The sequence below is a fragment of the Vanessa tameamea genome, chromosome 2 (assembly GCF_037043105.1).
Source record: "Vanessa tameamea isolate UH-Manoa-2023 chromosome 2, ilVanTame1 primary haplotype, whole genome shotgun sequence".
In the NCBI taxonomy this organism is placed as follows: Eukaryota; Metazoa; Arthropoda; class Insecta; order Lepidoptera; family Nymphalidae; genus Vanessa; species Vanessa tameamea.
The window spans coordinates 7,242,915-7,262,628 of NC_087310.1; the positions used below are offsets into that span (position 1 = coordinate 7,242,915).

Genomic DNA, 19,714 nt, shown 5'->3' on the forward strand with positions numbered 1-19,714 from the left:
AATAAATCAATAAATATGAAAAATAAAATTTTAATATTGTGTCTGTTTTAGTTTCTGCAATCCGTTGGAGCCATCGACTGTATTGTACAGTTTGACAGTAAAAGTTCATGTTCAGAGAATTTAGATAAATCAAGATTTGTTGTTGTGGGTCCAGCAATAATTAAGCGGGTTGACTGCTTAACTCTTTTATGTATAACGGTACTAGCTTATCTGACTGTACTATCTTAGTGCATATTTACGGCTTACGACCGAAATAAATAATCAAACGTATGTATCTAAAATCTTTAGATAAAGATCTAAAATTATCATCCAAAAATGTACTAAAGTGTGTAAGCAATCTACAGACTGTAATAACGATTCAGTAATCAATCGGTAGTTAATAATGTCGAACTGTAGATTAAAGATTATTCTTTGGATAAAATCTTTAATTTATTCGAATCGATAACGATATCTTAATATTGATGTTTCATTTGAAGGTTCGAAAGATTCCAAAGTATAATCCTACAAAATCCTTGTATTTAAGATTTGATTTTGATGATTTTATACCATATTTTATGACAAATTTACAATATATATATATTTGATGTTTGTATTTTCATGAAGAAGGTATACTCAGATTCAGTATAGCCTAAAAACGTTGAATTCAAGTATACGTACATATTAGGTAATTAAATATTGTTATACGAATAACCTCAACAGTCAAATTAAAAAAAATAATAGGTAATATCATTAATAACAAATTAAAATTCAGCTTTTATATCTACTATATACTAAAATCTAATCTTCGATTTAAATTTAAGTAAAATTCGGTATTCAAAAATATAACGTTAATAGTATCATATATATATATATGCATTCTTGCCACCATTCCACGCGGTCAAGATTTATACAGTAACTATTTTTAATTCATATTTGTATATATATTTAAGCAATTAATGTTATCTAGTTTTTTTTTATCAGTATTTGTTAAAATAAATTTATTCAATACATTGAAAAATTCATATAGTATAATATCTTATAATTATGGAACTAAAAATATCGTAGTTTTTGACTTTTATCCGATTAAGTTTAAACTTTGTATATGTCTTGCTTTCGACCTACGTGAAGTTTATATGTATCAGTTTATATCTCAATACTCTTATAATCATCAATACAGTTAATAAACATACATATACATAGGCAAGTGCAACAATCAGTGATTTTTTTTTTATATAAATTTGATAATAAAATAAATAAAAAATAATAATTTAAAATAACATTATTTTGTTTTATCAAATATTGTGCAAATTATTTTTGAAATTTACTGTTATCCTTAGTTACAAAATTTGATTTTTGAATGTTATATTTATATTAATGAAATTGTATTTGTTTTAAGGAAATATAAATATATATAATACAATAAAATATTGTGCTATTTATTTAATTTTAGATACCTATTGTAGATGGATAGATTTATATTTTTAACTTTTGTGGTGCGTGATAGAAATCATATAAACGTTGCAAAAAGAAATTGATCATATATTGCAAATATATGTATGTGCCTATGCGGATCATCATCGTTCCTTTGCGTTTAAGAGATGGGTTGGTGCTAAAATAAACTCACGCGTACATATACCACTCGTCAAAGAAATATTTTAAATAAATATATTCGCTTATGGGTACAGATCTACAAATAACTAACTAAAGAATTATTGTGTATTGTAAAAACAAATATATTGTTTATGTTATTAAAAATATTAAGAAATATTAACCAAGTCGCCACTGCTTATGAATATAGTTTGTTTTTGGATTCGTATCTTCTTCAATTTGAAAAATATTAAATATTCCGTTTATACAATTAACTTATGAATTTATACATAATATATTAAATTTTTGAAACATGCAGAATTATTTTTTCTTTAGTGATAGTATACTAAACTTATTAAATTATTATACTTGTCTTTTATATTGTTATAAGTATATGTTTGGTAAAGTCACTACTAAAGTTATTTCAAATATGGCGATGTTTTACAATTTATATTTTAATAACAAAATAAAACAAAAGAAAACTTTTTACTATTCATTTAATTAGTTCTATTTAATATATAAAATGTTTCTACCAAAGACATTAAGAAAAGTGGCAAGCAGTCTTCTCAACGTCTTTTTTACATAATTTTATTTTTAAACCCTAATTAATAATAACCGTTATTAATGGCGTGAGACTGTGCCGTTTGAAGTCCAGGCCCATTGATGCTAGTGGCTCCACTGTGACGAAGAGAACCACCTTGCTGCTGAATAGTTTGTGCTGTGCTCGATCTATAGCCTCCAATGTTCTGGGCTGCAGAAATTGCTGAACCAAAGTTATTAAGGCCATGATTCTGTGCCATCGAAATAGCTGATCCGTATCCTCCGTTGTTTTCAGCGGAGGAAACAGCTGTTCCAAAATCTAAACCATTTGAGCTAGCGCTAGATACAGAAGATCCATAGCCTCGCAAGTTTTGTGCAGAAGAAACAGCTGATTGGTAGGGACCTACGCCGTTGTTCTGAACTGCGGAGACCGCCGAGCCAAACCCGTTTTGGGACTGAGAAGAAGACGCTGCTGAGCCAAAGTTTCCAAAGTTTTGTGCTGATGATACAGCAGAACCGTAGGGTCTTGCAAATGCGTTGTTATAAACGGGAGCGTGAGGCTGTTGTAATCCAAAGTGTGAATATGGTGAAGCATGTGCATAACCAACGCCTTTAGCAAAAGTATTGCCATCTGAGGATCCAATACCAGCACCGTATGCGCTGGCATCACCGCTTCGGAACGACGATCCAATGCTTGAGGAATGACTGATGCCACCAATGTTACTGCTGAAACCACTGCCAAATCCGAAGGCAACATTTGGGGCTCGAGCAACACGCCAAATGAGCCCTGGTAAATTTTCACCTAAAAAAATAAATTGAAAAATTTTATGAATCACAGTACCAAAGCAAAAAAAAAATTATAATAATTATTATATATATATATGTATATGCCTTTAAGTAATTATATATTTTGTATATTTGAGGTTAATTCAATTGGTTAAATATTCAAGTTCATTGTCACGTTATATCAACTTACCATATGGAGCAGGCGCCGCCTTGCTAACTGCGAGCACAGATAATACTACAATAATCTTAGCGTTCATTTTGATTAATATATTTTCATATATTTGATTAGACCTTTCGTCGATGTAATGGATACTTGTGAATCATTTCTCCGAGCTTATATACTAGGAAGATAATATCCCCCACTTCGACCAGTGGGTCACAAAATACACCCAAAAGCCATTGACACTCATAAATTCATCTCGATTCTTACGGTAAACCTGATGGATCCCAGTGGAGTGATGCTATAAATTTCAAATATGCACAAAAATCGCTAATTAATATGTAAAAGAGGATCTCAAATGACGAGTTTTATTCATAATTCTGATTTCATTTTAAAAATAACTGGTTGATCTAGTTTAGGTTTATAAAAATACTCTTAATTACGTAAAGCTGTAATTAGAGAAACGTATATTTTTTCGGTGTTAGATTTTAAATAGAGTAAGTATATATGTATACTTAAATTATATACACTATAAATAGGTTACGATATTATCAATATCAATATTATAGTATGATAACAAAAAAAAAATAGTTTTCAAAAGGATATAATAAAATATTTATTAGAATATTTTCAACTGCTTATAATGGTTCATATATGAAAACATAAGGTCTATAAACATCTTTAATATCATTTTTGGGAATGTAATTTAAATTATGAAATACTATGTATGATAGACGATCAATTACAAATATTGAACTAATATCCATGCAACATTTATTTTAGAGTTAGGGCGATAGTTATTTCATGAATTTGATCTTATTCGTTTAATTATTGTTTTATTTTAATTATTATTAACCGGGTTCTTCAGCAAAAGCTTATGAAACTATAACAATAACATTAGTATTTAATATGTTATTAGATCAGTTCTTGCTATATTTTATATTTCAATAGGAAACGGAGATGTACATTTTGGTTTACTTGTATAACTTGAGACCATTGTCATTGTCCATATACCTAAAATGTGCCCCAGACACATTTACGATACTTAGGCTATCACTATAAGGAATTTTATTTAAATTCGACATTTGATTTCGGCGTAATATAGCCAGGCAATAGCAGGTAGATGAAAAGGCAGAGGGATTTTATAATTTTAACATTCTCTCAATAACTAAACTTCTTGAGCGCTTTTTTCTCGTTGAGGCAACTTTGGTATACTTACATATTTTTTAAATTGAAAATAGTATAACACAGCAAAATGAATCGATAACATAAAATATTTTTTAAATAAATTTAAAAGGACACTTAAAAGTTAAAAATAACTAATTCGGATTGTTTTGTATATCATTGTATTTCGAACATAATTGTCATGTTATGACATCCAAAATTAATAATTTAATTTATAGCTTAAGATTTTACTTATTTCTAAGTTATCTGATCCTACGCATTTTTACGTCAAATTGATAGACGGATTGGCAAATGGGCTACCTGATGGTAAGTGGTCACCGCTGCTAATAGATATTGGTACAGTCAGAAACATTAAACATATCAACCTTTGAACTAAGATGTAATATCCCTTGTTCCTTTAGTTATACTGGCTCACTCACTCTTCAAACCGGATAAAAATAATAGTACATATTTTCCTGTTTGGTGGTAGAATATATGATGAGCGGGTGGTACATATCCAGACGGCGTTTCACAGAGCCCTACTACCGAGTAAATGTAAGTAAAGTAACGTTTGCTCTACCGACGTCAAATAAAACTCGTCGTACCCACCCACGTCGGACGCGACAAAAATAACAAAATACCTACTTGAGACAAAGGTTTATGAGTCAGGTTAGAGTTAAGATAAAACCTTAAAATATCACAAGGTATATCTAATTGTCGGTTATAATATACAACATAAATTGATTATAAAAACATGGAATTCACAGTCTAACGACTATTTGAAAGGTTATAATTAACTATAGCCGTACATAAATTAAGTCATAAAACTCTTAAGTTTTATTTATAATTATATCGTATTTATGTTGTTGTATTTAATTAGTAAAGGTGAATAAACCGATGAAAATATTTTAAAAAGTCCTCGTTGGAGGTCCGATGAATACCACGTACCTCCTTCTCAATCAATATAATATTTTTTAGTAATGACTAAGTATATTATAAACAATTAAACACTTTGTTTTAAAACATGATCAAAGTCTATCATGAGCTAGTAGAAGTAGGATTAAGGCACTTCTTTAAGGTACTTTAGGGTAACGACCCTAGCTAAGGCATATCATAATTCAGAGCCAAGTGTTTTAACTGGGTCTGCAAAATGCGCTATGCTGAATGTTGTGTCCCTTGCTGACCAGGCCGAAGACGCTGTTTACATGAAGACATAATATCATAGAACAAAGGTTGTTAGCGTTCTTACGTATTTTGAAGATTAATAAATAATTATAAACTTTTTCACTATAAAATCATATTACCAAACACAAAGACAAAAATACCGATGTTTGGACTCTACCACAAAGTGAATCTAACATTGCACGTATAATTAGTGTAATTGTGAAACTTAGCAATATATATAGTATTATAACGTTACGTTTTATATGATTGGTGGCTTTTTTTATGTGATAGGTGGCAAATGAGCAGAAGGCTCAAAGTGACTACTGCCGCCCATGGACACCTGCAACACCGGGGGGGCTTGCAGGTGCGTTGCCGGCGTTTAAGGAAGGAGTACGCTCTTTTCTTGAAGGTTCCCAAGTCGTATCGGTTCGGAAAAACCGCCGGCGAAAGTTTACCTTATTATAATAATACCCCGATTAATTTCTACAAAAATCTGAGCTATCTGGAGATATATAGAGATATATTTTTATAAAAATATTTTAAATGTAACTTTTTATAACATTTTCAAAAATACTTCTATTTTCATTAAAAATGTAGCGTTAAATAGAAGGATAAGAATACCCAAATTATTGTTAGATAAGAACCTTGTAGTTTTCTTTTAATTTCTTTTATAACTTTAATTTATTATTGTTAAAGTTAAGTTTACTGAAATACTTCTTGATTCAGTATAACGTAGGAAATAATAATTAGTCATATTTAATATTATAAATGTATATTTATTTAATCAATCTATAATTTAATTTTATTAAAATTTTCTATAAAAATTGAAGTTGTATATTGAATTAAAAAGACCTTTAAAATATCTAAACAATAATTTAGTTTATTCATCACCTTTTATTTGACACTAGTTACATTTTTAGCAATAGTACGAAAAATCTTGATAATTTAATAAAAAGTTGGTTTCGTGGCTTTAAAGACAACTCCTGAGTTCAAATTATGTACCAAAATATCTCCACTTCAATTGACACAAAGAACATCGTGTTTGATGAAATTCTGTTAGGAAGGTATATAGTATGACTACTTTGCATATATTATTATTTAATGTTCTAAAAAGTAAAACAATTAATAGATTTTTATGTTTATTTTTATAGAAACGTCATACATTTTTATAATTTACGTACACTTTGTTCCATTATTGTAAGTTCTTAAAAAACGTAGGTATAATTTTAATATCACAGATTAAATAACTAGTTATTGGACTTAGTTTTTATTCGATCTCCCATAATCACCATCGTATTCCTCATCAATCGGCTTGTTATCTTCATGATTATCGTCATCGTTAAAACCAAAAGGCCTCTGGAATCCATACCCTCCTTGACCACTATAATAGTTCCCATTAAACTGGTTATTATATGATCCATAGCCATTACCAAAATAACCAGGCCTTTTGTTACCATTGTAACCGCCATAATAAGCATTTCCGTTGTACGGGTAACCGTTGTTATATTGGTAGTTGTTTGGGTAAGTTTCGCTACCGTACCCTCCACCACCTGCGCTTGTTGAGGACTGAGATTGACTGATTCCAATATTGATGGGTGGGTATGGGTAGCCACCCTGATATCCACCGTAGCCTCCATCATGACCACCGTAACCACCCTGGTATCCATGACCACCCTGAAATCCATGGCCACCCTGGAAACCATGACCACCCTGATAACCACCGCCACCACATATTCCGTATTTAAAGCATAATTTGTTCTTGACTAAATGTCGTGGTTTTCTATTATTTACGTCACCGTTATCTGTAATTATAGAAAATATAAACATTTAATCTTACCTATTTTGTATTGTACAAATTATATTTATAAAGAGAAAATCTATTGCTATAAGCGAAAAAAAAAGTGTATGTGTGAAATTTTAATAATTCTAATTAAGTGATTCACAAATATAATATATAAAATACAATACAATTTATATAAGTAAACAATGAATTTATTGTTCACAAAGAAGCTATCGTAAACTTGCCATTTTAAAAATATTGAGTATTAAAAGAAATTTCCGGAGTACTGAACATTCTACATACACAAAGGTATATATACTACACGACATAGATGCATATTCAGACACTATTAAGAATACGTTTATGAGTTGATGCAATGTCTAATTTTTTAATAAATTTTAAAATTATAGTTAATTGGTATTTTATGAGTTCTCATTTAATCATGTAAGTATGTTAAGCTGATAAATGTATGGAAGTAAAATTTGATTAAAAGTTTGCGAATATAGCATTCGGCATTATATTTATAAAATCGTGACCGATATTCCGTTCATTACCTAACGGTACAGATAATATTCGATCGGAGGTGCCTTATAGATTAAAGCGATAAATGAAGCTAAATTACTACCTTCAGCGAATACAGAACTTCCCACAGCAATGGCGATGAAATAGACCAAGTACGAAAACTTTGCCATTTTGAATACAGTGTAGAGTATGTTAATATTTGCACGTAAAATAACTTTTATACGTTATGCCACGAGGTCGACTCCCACGTTTGAGACATTGAGAGCCTTATTAGAATTTCCCACGGAAGTATTTTGATAATAATGTTCCGATTTTAATACCTTATATGGCATAAGGAAATAATACGCTTCATTCATTTTGCATACATAATACCTATAACCACAAAAAGTTATTAGTTAAAAAAAATATTACTGAAGTAAAACAACCTGTATAATTATATCTTTCAACATCTTATAATTAATGGTTTATAAATTACCTATCAAAATATCAGTCAATATTTACCAAAGTATTGAGAGCTTGTACCATAAACAGCTATATAATTGATAAACCGGTAGTTTCGTAATTTAGTCGAATAGTATTCAGTGCGGGAAACATCTATCCTAATAAAATAGAGAACAGATAATAAATGTCCGGATTGATCGCTAGCGGAATACCAATTTAATTGAATTTTATAGGATTTTTTCAACAACTAAATAAGGAATCAATAGATAGTTCAATGAACTCCTACAAATGTATAATGATTATTACAACGGATTATATTTATAGATACCGATAAAAAAATATTTCTTGACGTTTATTAATTGTCTTTGTATTATCGTCATTGATGGGCTACGTTAGCCGCTTATGATGAATATTTGTAAGACTGAATGGGTACCGTGGTCAATAGTTGTTGTTATGCTTATGTTTAAATTTAAAACTCAAAAACAATAGACTGGTTATGGATTCCTTGAGCCCTCAGGAAAAAAATTATAAGCCCATTGCCGTTATCCCTCATATATTTAAATTAATATTATTGTTAATAAGAACATCTAATTATTATTATTTTTCAAATAAAAAATGTCAAAAATATATTCTGCTTTAATAGAAGAAATTATAGATGCCACGAATGAGATGTGTGAACAAATACAGATTGAAACTACACACAAACTTACGTAAACTTTGTTCGTACCAAATACTCGAAAATAAAAACTTATTAAATACCTATAACACTTTTAGTATCCCCGAACACAAATGCGACGAATTTTGGAATGAGGAAGCAAGCCCTGAATTTAGTAAGTAAATCTTTCAAAATAAATAATGAAAAAAAACCTTATTTAGTGTCAATACTAACAAGCTTAAAACCGAAAATAATAATTTATTTTCAAAATCTAAATTACGGACGAATATTTTAATTTTGTCGTAGGAATACGATATCACATCGCTTATTCATATTGAATATGATAAGTATAAAAATGCATCATAACTCAGGATAAAGTTAGAAACTATTTGCAACGACAGATGATTAAAGCAAACATTTTCTAAGTTCATTATCGTCACATAAATATTAAAAAATCTAGGATCTGGCCATTGAGGTCGATTGTATTAATATAATAAAACTTAAAATATAGAAATTCTAACGGTGTTTTATTTTAGCACATTTGTAATAAAACTGTGCCATTAAATTATTGTTGACAACAGGAAAGATTTAATTTAATTTACGTGTTTGTTAACAAAGTTATTATCACCGAAGTGACGCTAATAAAGTTCATTTTCGAGTGCGAATTTTAAAAACATTTTATTGCTATTTGCTTAGCGTTCTAAACATGCAAATAAATGATAGTATTATACTTTAGAATAATATTTCAATATTTAAACATGCAAACTTTGTGGAGAAATGACCATAGAACTGCATAATTAATACTTTCTTTTGGCTAGTTTATGAATATGAAACTTTTTATTTGAAATACAAAATTGTAACTACTACTGAATTTTGGCAATTATTGTCAAAAGGATTCATACACAAATTTTGGTGTAGGTATATATAATTAAATATTTTTATTTAAAATTAGATTTAATTTTAACTTAAATACTTACCTAATAATTGATATATTGAATAGACTGAGATTTAATATTGAGTTAATCATTTTGAATAGATTTTTTAAACATAGAAATTGTTTTAGATTTTTTATGTTTTTTAGAAGGGCTTTCCATAACTTTATGGCCTGTACCGAATTTAGTATAAAAAAGTACATTTGTGTAAATATTTATGCATATTGTTTTATTGTAAATAAATTACATTATCGGTTACTACCAATCAAATAAATGTAATTCAATAACTTTTTAAAAGTGTTTTATTTGAAATTGCACTATCTTAATATTATATAACTTTTCGAAACACGTTTCATGTCCCTTGACAAAAGTGTTCTATTTATGCTTTTGTTCTTGAAATTGAGATGGCTATAGCGTCTCCGCTGACACTTTTTGCATTGCTGACCGCTGAATTTTTTCCTTGACAAGTATCACAAGGTTCTTTAGGGGATTCATTTTGTCCGTCGGTGTATTGTTGGTACGAGGGTCCTTCTGGACCACTCGGTTCGTAGTGACGGTGGTGGTGATGATGCCCGAATGGCGGTGGCGGTGGTGGTGGCGGAGGTGGCCAGTACAGTCGCGGTACAGGTGGCGGTGGTGGTGGAGGTGGCGGTGGTGGTGGCCAATAAGGTTGATGAGGTGGCGGTGGTTGAGGCGGAGCTGGCGCTGGATCACAGTAATATGGCGATCTTTTCAATCTCTCTATTAGTTTGCCATCTGCAATGTTATTAAAGAAATAGTTAGAATTTCAGGAAACCAAATATATTAATTTTATTAATTTCTTTGTTGGAATCTATATCTCTCTCATCTCACAGATACTTCTTGGCTTGCTAAGTAATCATTTTTTCAGGGCCTACTTGTCACTTATGTCTGTGAATTGAACATATATAAAATAGAATGGAATCAAAACTTTTTTTTGCATAGACACATGTTTACACAATATAAACTCAATGACTACAATTATTTCCACATTTAAGAGTTTCTCCTAGGTATGATTTTAAATTATAAATAAAAACAAACTTTTGGGGATGATTAGTTAAATAATAATGTATCTGCTTTTTTTGATTGTTAAATCAATGATGACAAAAACAGAGAAAACGGCGTTAAACCAAACACCCACTAAAACTTTAAAACCTTTTATGTTAAAAAAATTAATGGTTAATCGGAAACTAAATATAAAAGGAAATATACAACACTGGTCCAATTCACAAAGGAGCAATCACAATCTTTTGAACTAAACCGTTATGTAACACATACAAAATATGTGGAATAAAAAAAGCTTTTTGTATACCTCAACATAATACGTAAATATGTCAATACTTACGATTCAAACTAAGCGATGAACAATGACTAACGAAAACGATCATAAACAGGACGAAACCAAGTCGAAGCATTTTGGCACTATGATTAAAAACTTCATATGTTACATTTTATATTCATACCAACTCAGTACAAACACTTAGAAACGTAACCATCACAAATGTGTGATAATTTATTATGTCAATTTAAACGATGTGCGAATTAATGTAACTTGTCTGTTTCCATACATTTCTTTACGTAATATTTGATAATACAAGTGGGAAATAACCCTAGGTATCTAGAAATTCTCCAAAGTCGAAGTTCTGCGATAATGCAACTAATTATTTGTAATATGTTATTTATTTAAGAAAACCAATATAAAAAATTTAAAAGTGTAAGAAAGTTTTATGGAGCTTACAATTAATTAATCAAGAGACACGACACCTGTTTATAAAAACTGATAGAGGAGCATGATCCATAAATTTAACTAACAATCTTGTTAAGTCCTGCAACTTCAATGTTAAGAGGTTTGACTTATTATGAAACTAACATACTTGTGACTGCAAGCTCAGTAAGATGAAGTCTTCAATTGTTGATTCGATTCAAATTCAAACGTTAAGTAAAGTCTTACTAAATGTGTACAACTACCAAAAAATATTCTAGTTTCTGTAATTATGTATATTATGTGTTTGGATGATTGGATAATTCGATTTTTCGCAAAAATCCTTAGGATATTGGCAAAAACGAATCTTAAAATTAGGTGGTTTATCACCAATTTCGAAAATCAGTGGTTTCTTAAAACACTCTAGGTCACACTTAGCCTTAACAAGACCATGTAGAGTTAACAGAGTCGGTTTTGTGTCACTTTGCCCAATCAGATATGTAATATTTGAAATATTTAAACTCTAGGATAATAAAAATAATAAATAAAATACATAAAATAATAAAAAAGTCGAGATGGCCCAGTGGTTAGAACGCGTGCATCTTAACCGATGATTTCGGGTTCAAACCCAGGCAAACACCACTGAATTTTCATGTGCTTAATTTGTGTTTATAATTCATCTCGTGCTCGGCAGTGAACGAAAACATCGTGAGGAAATCTGCATGTGCCTAATCTCAACGAAATTCTGCCACATGTATATTCCACTAACCCGCATTGGAGCAGCGTGTTGGAATATGCTCCAAATCTTCTCCTCAAAGCGAGAAGAGGCCTTAGCCCAGCAGTGGGAAATTTACAGGCTGTCAATGTAACGTAAACAAAAAAGTTTTAGTTTTTGTACTAGAATTAATATAATAACTTATATAAAATTTTCCATTTCACAATCTTCCACGTCTACAACAATCCCAAGTGCATCAATGATTCTTTTTTATTTAAAAGCGTATAATTCACTATATGTGAAATATGTTATATATAATTTTAGGCACCATATAATAAAATTACTTGCGTCTATTTGGTTTTAAATTATATTATTAGCTATTAATATTACTATACTAAACTATTATACTAAAACTATTGCTACTACTATACTAAATACAATACTACTATACTAAAACTATTGCTATTTTATCTATGAACTGATATTTTTTTTAAATATAAAATATATTTTTATTTGAAATGCAAAACGGTATGCCATTCGATAAAATGGAAGAGTCAAATTGGTTGCTTAATAATATTAAATAATTATTTAATCTATGAAGTTACCAAAGATAAATAAATTACATTGAAATTAACAGTATTTCTATATAAAATTAAAATAATTATTTAATCATGACGTGACACGTGAATTTAAGTTTCTCGAATTTTGACATTACCTATTAATTAAAATACGTAAAGCATATAAACGTTACGTTAATACGTTTTAATCATGTCTGGAATTTAGTAAAATGTTTGTATTGTCTACAACAAACACTGGCAAACAAAAGTTTTAATTGTAAACATTCTAAATGTTACTCGCAATATAATATAAAAATGAGTATCAACTAATTTTTAATCTTATTTAAGCGTTTCTGGATATGCTACCATAAGGGCTTAAATACACACCAATGTATACCACAAAGAGGTCTTCCATTAAAGTAATATTTTATGTTAATTTGTAAATATATGCATATTCTACGCGAGCAACGCTTTGGATAACAGCTAGTAGTTATATATGTTTTAAGTATGAGTACTAGTGTGTAAATATTCGATTGTAAGTTTAGGGCAACACCGCCTACCCAGATTACGTTTTTAAAAATCTCTCTCAGATTGGGTTGTCTGAAAGAAATAGCCATAAGGCCGCCCGTTGTACACACATCAAATATTCTTACATTTTTTATTTTTAGTTTTATTTCTTTTTTGGTCTTAATATTTTCGTACATTATTTTTGTGGTGTACAATAAAGTGCATTAACAATAACATTAACATTTTTTTTATAGAATTATATTATTTACTAATAACATTAAAAGAATTTCATGCAAAAGAAATTCATATATTTTTTAACCGTTCTTACCTCTTGAACTTCATACTAAAATATAGAACTTTCTTATAATGTTATTTTATTTGGTATCTGTTAAGGGAAAAGTTAAATAGTCTGACACTTACTGATGCACATATAACTATTAAATAAGTTCTAACAATTAAGGTATTTTTAATTTTCTTGCAAAAAAAAATGTCATATAATTGTATATGTTTTATCTTTTCACGGACGATATATGTACTACAAATAATTTCTTGACTATAAAACCCAATAGTTTTAATAGCCCGATTAATGGCTAAACCTAGGCATTTATAGCCCTATAAAGGAGCCGCTAGACAAACGAGGTAATTTATATAAATACTATAAAAAAGGTTTCGTAAGGAATACGTATATGCTCTTTAATTAAACTCAATTTTTAAGTAATGAAACAATAATATGAACAAACAGCAAATTAATTATTTAATTACTTAACAAAAAAAGATTTAAGCTCATAATGTTTTATTCACACTTACATTAATTGACTATATGTAGAATATTAAGAGACTTGTAACATTTCTTTACATTTATAAAATGAAGTTTACATCTTTGTAATAATTTAATTAACCTCCAATAGAAAGCGCGATTGCTGAACCACTGTGACTCTTGGCATTACTCAGTGCGTAAGTACTTTTCTGGCACGTACTGCATTCAGAATTCTTAGCAGCTTGTAATCCTTGAGATGCAAGCTCGAGAGCTCCATGAAGAGCAGTTTGATGTTGCCCATACCCTGCTCCATTATTACTACCAGACAGAGCCATTTGACCATCCACAGTAGCGCCATATCCAGCTGATTCTTCTGTGGATTTTAACTGTTGTGCCTTAAAGGAACCACTTCCATAAGCCTGATTTTCATAACCACGAACTTCTGAACGCCTATTGTCATTTCCATATCCATAACCTTTAGCACCGCTTTGCGCTGATCCTTGAGAAGTAGCATATTGACCACTTTTATCAGAAGATGAAGATTGAGCTTGTGAGCCACTTAATCTACCAGAATGAGATTGACTTCCTTCGTCAAAGTTTCTTTGGTTTCTATTAACACCACTTTGTTGAGATCCATATTGATTTCCCTCGCCATTTTGAACGTACTCCGATCGAGTAAGAGACTCTTTAAAGTTTTTATTATATCCACCTCCGTAACCTCCAGAACTTCCAGTGTTGTCTGAATTAAAACTTGACGATTGGCCATAGCCTCTGTTCAATTCTTGACTGTTTGATGCAGTATTTTGTTTTGATTGACCAAAAAAGCCTGATGATTCATCTCGTGTTATATGACTATTCAGTCCTGAGTACCCCCCATTGTCACTATGGCCTGATTTGCTCTTTGAATAATCTTCTGAATGACTTCCAAATTTATGAGAACTTGATTCTGAATTAGAATTATAGTGACCGGAGTTTTTGAAGCCATTTGAACCGGAATTGTCATCAGATTCAGCTGATTGTGCTTCAAATTGACCTTGGACCGCACCAGCTTCAGCCAACGAAAATGCTGCGTTTGCAGCTGGGATTTCACTTTGAGCAGACGCAGCAGCGCCACTAAAGATACCTCCACCAGCACCACCAATGTTACGACCTACACCACTCCAATTGTGTGTTCGGTAAATAAAAGGTGGTGGTGGTGGTTGAGGAGGAAAAGGTGGTGGTGGGTACAGTGGTTGATTATCGTGGAAGTGTTCTCCATAGTGCGGCGACCTCACCACTCTATGTGGTAATTGTGCGTCTGAAATAATTGCAAATTAAATTTGTTAAATATATGTTGCTCAATATAAAAACGTATTGATTACTAAACTTATTATTTTTTTAATTAAAGCGTTTTAATAATAATACCTCTATATGTAGCAGCCTGCGTGGCGACTGCAAGCAAACAAAATGCCGATATCAAAATCAACTTGGCCATTTCGTAGTCGCAACTTCTTGTTATGATTAAAAATTGAACATTCTTGTCATTATATAGTCATATTGAAGTGCGATAATAAAACATTTCTAAGAATAGTATTCTGATGTGATCTTCGCTAGCAAAACGATAATAACACGAACAAATATAACATTCAATTTATAAAATTCACGATATATTTGTATTTCTAACTAAGTCACTTTATAATAATTTGATTAATTTAAAAATAAATTGGGTACTTTCCAGCATTGCATCACGCTATATCTATTTTACGCTATTGTTTATGCAATCAGTTCGAATTAGACGCTAGTTGATATACACGTACACTTTAGTGTAAAAGGATTTTGTATGTTATTAAAAAGCCGAGATATTTATTTAGTTATGACAATACAATGTTTATTATTAAATATATATAACGGGGCGCGGTTACTTTGGTTGTTGATTTGGATAATTAATTAATCGAGTAGTTGGCAATAATGTTTGACGGCTGATTTACTTTTAAGAGCGGGTCACCCCGAATGGAGTTGTAAGTGTCATGGCAACGCGAGCCGTTATGTTTTTACAAGCGACTCGAATGCGATATTTGCTTGCAAACCCATTTGCTCTTAATCGAGATTAATTATTGAAATCCTTTGATATTTTTGTGGTGTACGATTATTGAATCAATTAATACAGTGATTACACGATATTAAATACGTTTTATTTTGTGAATATCTCCATTTCATGCCCACATAGTCTTCCAAATGTCAAATCAATTCCATCGGCATCCTGCTCCTCTGACATATAACACATGTATTTACATAATAGTTATTTTAATTAAGTTATATACAAATGAAAATTAGAAAAAATATTACAAATTCTGTCCGCGTAAATCGTAGTAAGAAACTTTTTCAATTGAATATAAATTCCGATCATTGTGCGTGAAAATTATTATAAGGACTGTACAATATGTTTTTATAGGCGTTAAGTAAAAACTATAACTTTGAAATTAAGGACACTTAAATTTTATTTTTTGTATAGACAAACGTGATTATGATTAAAAAATGAGAGATGATAAATTTTGCATTTAGGTTAGAAAAATGCTCACTATTCGGCAAATCTTGCAATTAAATAATAAGCCCTTTTAATCCAAATAATTGAGCAGAAGTTTTGCATACACTTTTAGAACAATGCATTCAACTATGATAAATTTCATTCGTTTTAGTACAAGGATTTAAAAATAAAACTTTGCTTTTAAAAGATTTATTTTATTTATTTATTTTTAAAAATAAATATATAAGTATAAGTATAGGTTAAATAACAAATATTATAAAGAATATTCAATAATAAACGATTACCCAACGTAAGAAAAGTGTTTGGTTTTGCGTAGCCGGAAACTTGGTGTTATATAACTTTATTTTCATTTATATATATTAAGAGACATGAGTGAATAAAGGTGATATGTCATATGAGTGGATGTAGGTGATATATTATATGTCATAATACCCTCCTTATGAGATAATATTATGCCTTAAATATATCTTTATCCACTCACATCTTTACTTATCTGAATCTATCAAAAAAAAGATGTATATTTAACGTCAATACGTATAATATCAGAGACGGATTTTGAGGTTTAAGGGAAACAAACAAATACCCTAATTATTTTGCAAATAAAATAAAACATTTTTTTATTATTCATTAGAATATAGTAAAATACAAATATATCAACATATGTATATATTTAAGTTGTTTACACGTCGAATTGTGATGTTATTTCTTAGAAATTTATGTTGTAGAGGCTCCAGGGTAGCCAGCATTTTAGCCCCAGATACTCTATTCTCAATCATAATACAATATATATGAATTGGCCGACTGTCATTCAGGCCGCTGGTTGAACAGCGCCGTTTAGTAAAATGGCTGGGCGTTCAATTGGATGGCTAATTAAGCTAGTTGCCTGCGACATTTTGTAAGTACTTGCATTAGCAGCCTGTAAATTTCCCACTGCTGGGCTAAAGGCCTCCTCTCCCTTTGAGGAGAAGGTTTTGAAGCATATTCCACGCTGCTCCAATGCGAATTAGTTGAAATTAGACACATCCAGGTTTCCTCACGATGTTTTCCTTCACCACCGAGCACGAGATGAATTATAAACACAAATTAAGCACATGAAAATTCAGTGGTGCCTGCCTGGGTTTGAACCCGAAATCATCGGTTAAGATGCACGCGTTCTAACCACTGGGCCATCTCGGCTTGTAAGTACTTATACCAACTTAATTAAAAGCACTTCTAGTGCAAAAGTATCTAGGCGTCTGCGTGAGTCATTTGGTATTTTATTTATATTTGATTATAATTTAACAAAAAAACTTATTTTGAATTCAGTCTCGTGTTTTCCATTGAATTAATAGAAAACTACAATTATATGTTTTTTTTTATTAATAATAACATATTTATTCATTTATTCTCCAAATAAATAAATTTGGAGATGAATATATTTGTGAAAAATATTGTTTGTCAAAATATATTTATTATATATTCATGAAACGTTTAATAAATTAATTGAATTCAATTAAATGTTTCAAGTGGATAAGTTAAGCTGTAAAATAAAAATCAAGTATAATCTAGAAAAATATTTTAATCGAAATCTTACAAATATCCTAACAAAGAAATGTCGTATAATTGTCTTAATATAAACACATCACTAGCCTCTTGAATTCGAACTTGCTTGAGACAACGCCGTACCACGACCACCAGTGCTGATGCTAACACTCTTAGCAATGTTAATATTGACACCCTGCCTTCCTGGTAGATTTTGTCCAAATCCTCTTTGGGAACCATGTCCAAATCCGGAACCTCCAAAGTTGCCACCTGGTCTTCCACTACCAAAACCTGGTCCAGGGCGCCCAAAACCTGATACAGGACCCCCAAATCCTGGTCTCGGTGGATACCTGTTACCTCCAAACGATGCTGCACTGGCACTTGCTTGACTAAATTGAGGTGAACGACGTTCTCGTAATCCTGAAAATTTTAATTTTCATTGAATTGAGAATGGTTTAGGTATATTACTAAATAAATAATTTTGGTTAAGTTCTAATTCCTATTTGTTTTATTAAAAACCTACTCAATTAATTAATAATTATTAACATAAGTGAATTATTATTTTTACAGCAGAATAGAATAACCAGTAAAAAGCAATGATATTAAGATCAAAAAAATTGGGTACCTCAGTGAAATCGAAACCTATACTTTTATTTTTTAGATTAATATAAAAGTAACTAACTCATAACCTCAAAATATACAACAAAATTTGACTAAAATACATTAAATAAACACAAACCTGCTTCAGCAATTGTTAAAAACACTACAATAACTAAGGCGAAAATTATATTAAATCGTGCCATTTTTGGACTCTTGATAAATGAAAACTGTGACCATACCAAAGATTGGACTCTATTTTATATGATCGACAACACTCACTTAGCGTGTTCGCGAGTATTAGCTCTGTAAACAAATCATGTCATTAAACTTTAATACGAGTATACAAGTAATGACAAATAGTACTGTATTAATCGGATTTGATTTTGTTAACTTTCAGGAAAAGATTATTTGATTTAATCTCCCAGCGGACGTAATTTGCGTTTAATAAATTTAATTAATTATCAAACAAATGATTTTATTAAATTGTTAAAAACAGTAATAATAAATAAATATTGGACTTCTATATACAATCAGTTACATTGTTATTAGTACAATGTAAATGCATTACAATAAGCAAAAAAGAGAGATTGTTAAAAATGATGACAACAAATTTACAGAAAAAAATGTGCCTTAGATACATTAAAAAAAATACGACAAGACAAAAACAAACATTCCGCTGAGTTACTTTCGCTAATTTTTCTCAGGTCTGGCTGTTTGTTTTCGTTCAATTCAATTGTAGCGAAAATTTTATTTTTATTAAATTACCTATTATAAAGACATTATAAACCTCTAAAAATTTAGAGGAATAAGTATATTTTATTATTTTAACAATTTTCTTCCACCAAAGATTGTCTGTAAGAAATGATGTCCGCCGTTTGGGTAGATTATTTTTTGATTAGACAAAAAGGTTTTATTTTAAATCGCAAAAAACTATAGCAATTAAACTTACGTGTGTAAAAGTTATATGTATAAAAAAAATACTTCAAAAAAGAAAAGTCATATTAAAATAATAATAAATATTACTCGTAAAGCAAAATATATAAAATAAATATTTGTCTGGGTTTTGCTCATAAGTAGCACGGACGTATGTACGAGTTCGTCAC

The 19,714-nt window shown here is 30.2% G+C and overlaps 5 protein-coding genes across 5 annotated transcripts; all 5 read right to left on the reverse strand.

The window, feature by feature from the left end:
* Window positions 1-2,138: 2,138 nt before the first annotated feature.
* On the reverse strand, window positions 2,139-3,149 carry LOC113401418 (fibroin heavy chain-like). Its single transcript, XM_026641332.2, has 2 exons — window positions 3,083-3,149; window positions 2,139-2,908 (listed from the first exon to the last, which is right to left on the reverse strand). Exons 1-2 carry the CDS (start codon window positions 3,147-3,149, stop codon window positions 2,172-2,174), a joined length of 804 nt encoding a protein of 267 aa, XP_026497117.2. The 3' UTR covers window positions 2,139-2,171.
* A 3,361-nt stretch (window positions 3,150-6,510) lies between these two features.
* On the reverse strand, window positions 6,511-7,857 carry LOC113401374 (uncharacterized). The gene is made up of 2 exons (XM_026641270.2): window positions 7,786-7,857; window positions 6,511-7,182 (listed from the first exon to the last, which is right to left on the reverse strand). Exons 1-2 carry the CDS (start codon window positions 7,850-7,852, stop codon window positions 6,641-6,643), a joined length of 609 nt encoding a protein of 202 aa, XP_026497055.1. The 5' UTR covers window positions 7,853-7,857; the 3' UTR covers window positions 6,511-6,640.
* Window positions 7,858-9,991: 2,134 nt separating this feature from the next.
* On the reverse strand, window positions 9,992-11,148 carry LOC113401375 (uncharacterized). Its single transcript, XM_026641271.2, has 2 exons — window positions 11,074-11,148; window positions 9,992-10,466 (listed from the first exon to the last, which is right to left on the reverse strand). Exons 1-2 carry the CDS (start codon window positions 11,141-11,143, stop codon window positions 10,090-10,092), a joined length of 447 nt encoding a protein of 148 aa, XP_026497056.2. The 5' UTR covers window positions 11,144-11,148; the 3' UTR covers window positions 9,992-10,089.
* Window positions 11,149-14,000: 2,852 nt separating this feature from the next.
* On the reverse strand, window positions 14,001-15,613 carry LOC113401388 (RNA-binding protein FUS-like). The gene is made up of 2 exons (XM_026641292.2): window positions 15,371-15,613; window positions 14,001-15,263 (listed from the first exon to the last, which is right to left on the reverse strand). The coding sequence occupies exons 1-2, from the start codon at window positions 15,438-15,440 to the stop codon at window positions 14,104-14,106; spliced, it is 1,230 nt and encodes a 409-aa protein (XP_026497077.2). The 5' UTR covers window positions 15,441-15,613; the 3' UTR covers window positions 14,001-14,103.
* Window positions 15,614-18,000: 2,387 nt separating this feature from the next.
* Window positions 18,001-18,840, reverse strand: LOC135193469 (34 kDa spicule matrix protein-like). The gene is made up of 2 exons (XM_064216059.1): window positions 18,751-18,840; window positions 18,001-18,431 (listed from the first exon to the last, which is right to left on the reverse strand). The coding sequence occupies exons 1-2, from the start codon at window positions 18,812-18,814 to the stop codon at window positions 18,115-18,117; spliced, it is 381 nt and encodes a 126-aa protein (XP_064072129.1). The 5' UTR covers window positions 18,815-18,840; the 3' UTR covers window positions 18,001-18,114.
* Between the last annotated feature and the right edge of the window lie 874 nt (window positions 18,841-19,714).

Excerpts from the sequence above, each read along its gene's own strand:
- LOC113401418 (XM_026641332.2), bottom strand. The coding sequence starts at position 3,149 with ATGAACGCTAAGATTATTGTAGTATTATCTGTGCTCGCAGTTAGCAAG. Across the intron at positions 2,909-3,082 it reads GGCGGCGCCTGCTCCATATG|GTGAAAATTTACCAGGGCTC; the intron begins GTAAGTTGATAT and ends TTATTTTTTTAG.
- LOC113401374 (XM_026641270.2), bottom strand. The coding sequence starts at position 7,852 with ATGGCAAAGTTTTCGTACTTGGTCTATTTCATCGCCATTGCTGTGGGA. Across the intron at positions 7,183-7,785 it reads AAGTTCTGTATTCGCTGAAG|ATAACGGTGACGTAAATAAT; the intron begins GTAGTAATTTAG and ends CTATAATTACAG.
- LOC113401375 (XM_026641271.2), bottom strand. The coding sequence starts at position 11,143 with ATGCTTCGACTTGGTTTCGTCCTGTTTATGATCGTTTTCGTTAGTCAT. Across the intron at positions 10,467-11,073 it reads TTCATCGCTTAGTTTGAATC|ATGGCAAACTAATAGAGAGA; the intron begins GTAAGTATTGAC and ends ATAACATTGCAG.
- LOC113401388 (XM_026641292.2), bottom strand. The coding sequence starts at position 15,440 with ATGGCCAAGTTGATTTTGATATCGGCATTTTGTTTGCTTGCAGTCGCC. Across the intron at positions 15,264-15,370 it reads GCAGGCTGCTACATATAGAG|ACGCACAATTACCACATAGA; the intron begins GTATTATTATTA and ends CAATTATTTCAG.
- LOC135193469 (XM_064216059.1), bottom strand. The coding sequence starts at position 18,814 with ATGGCACGATTTAATATAATTTTCGCCTTAGTTATTGTAGTGTTTTTA. Across the intron at positions 18,432-18,750 it reads TTTAACAATTGCTGAAGCAG|GATTACGAGAACGTCGTTCA; the intron begins GTTTGTGTTTAT and ends TAAAATTTTCAG.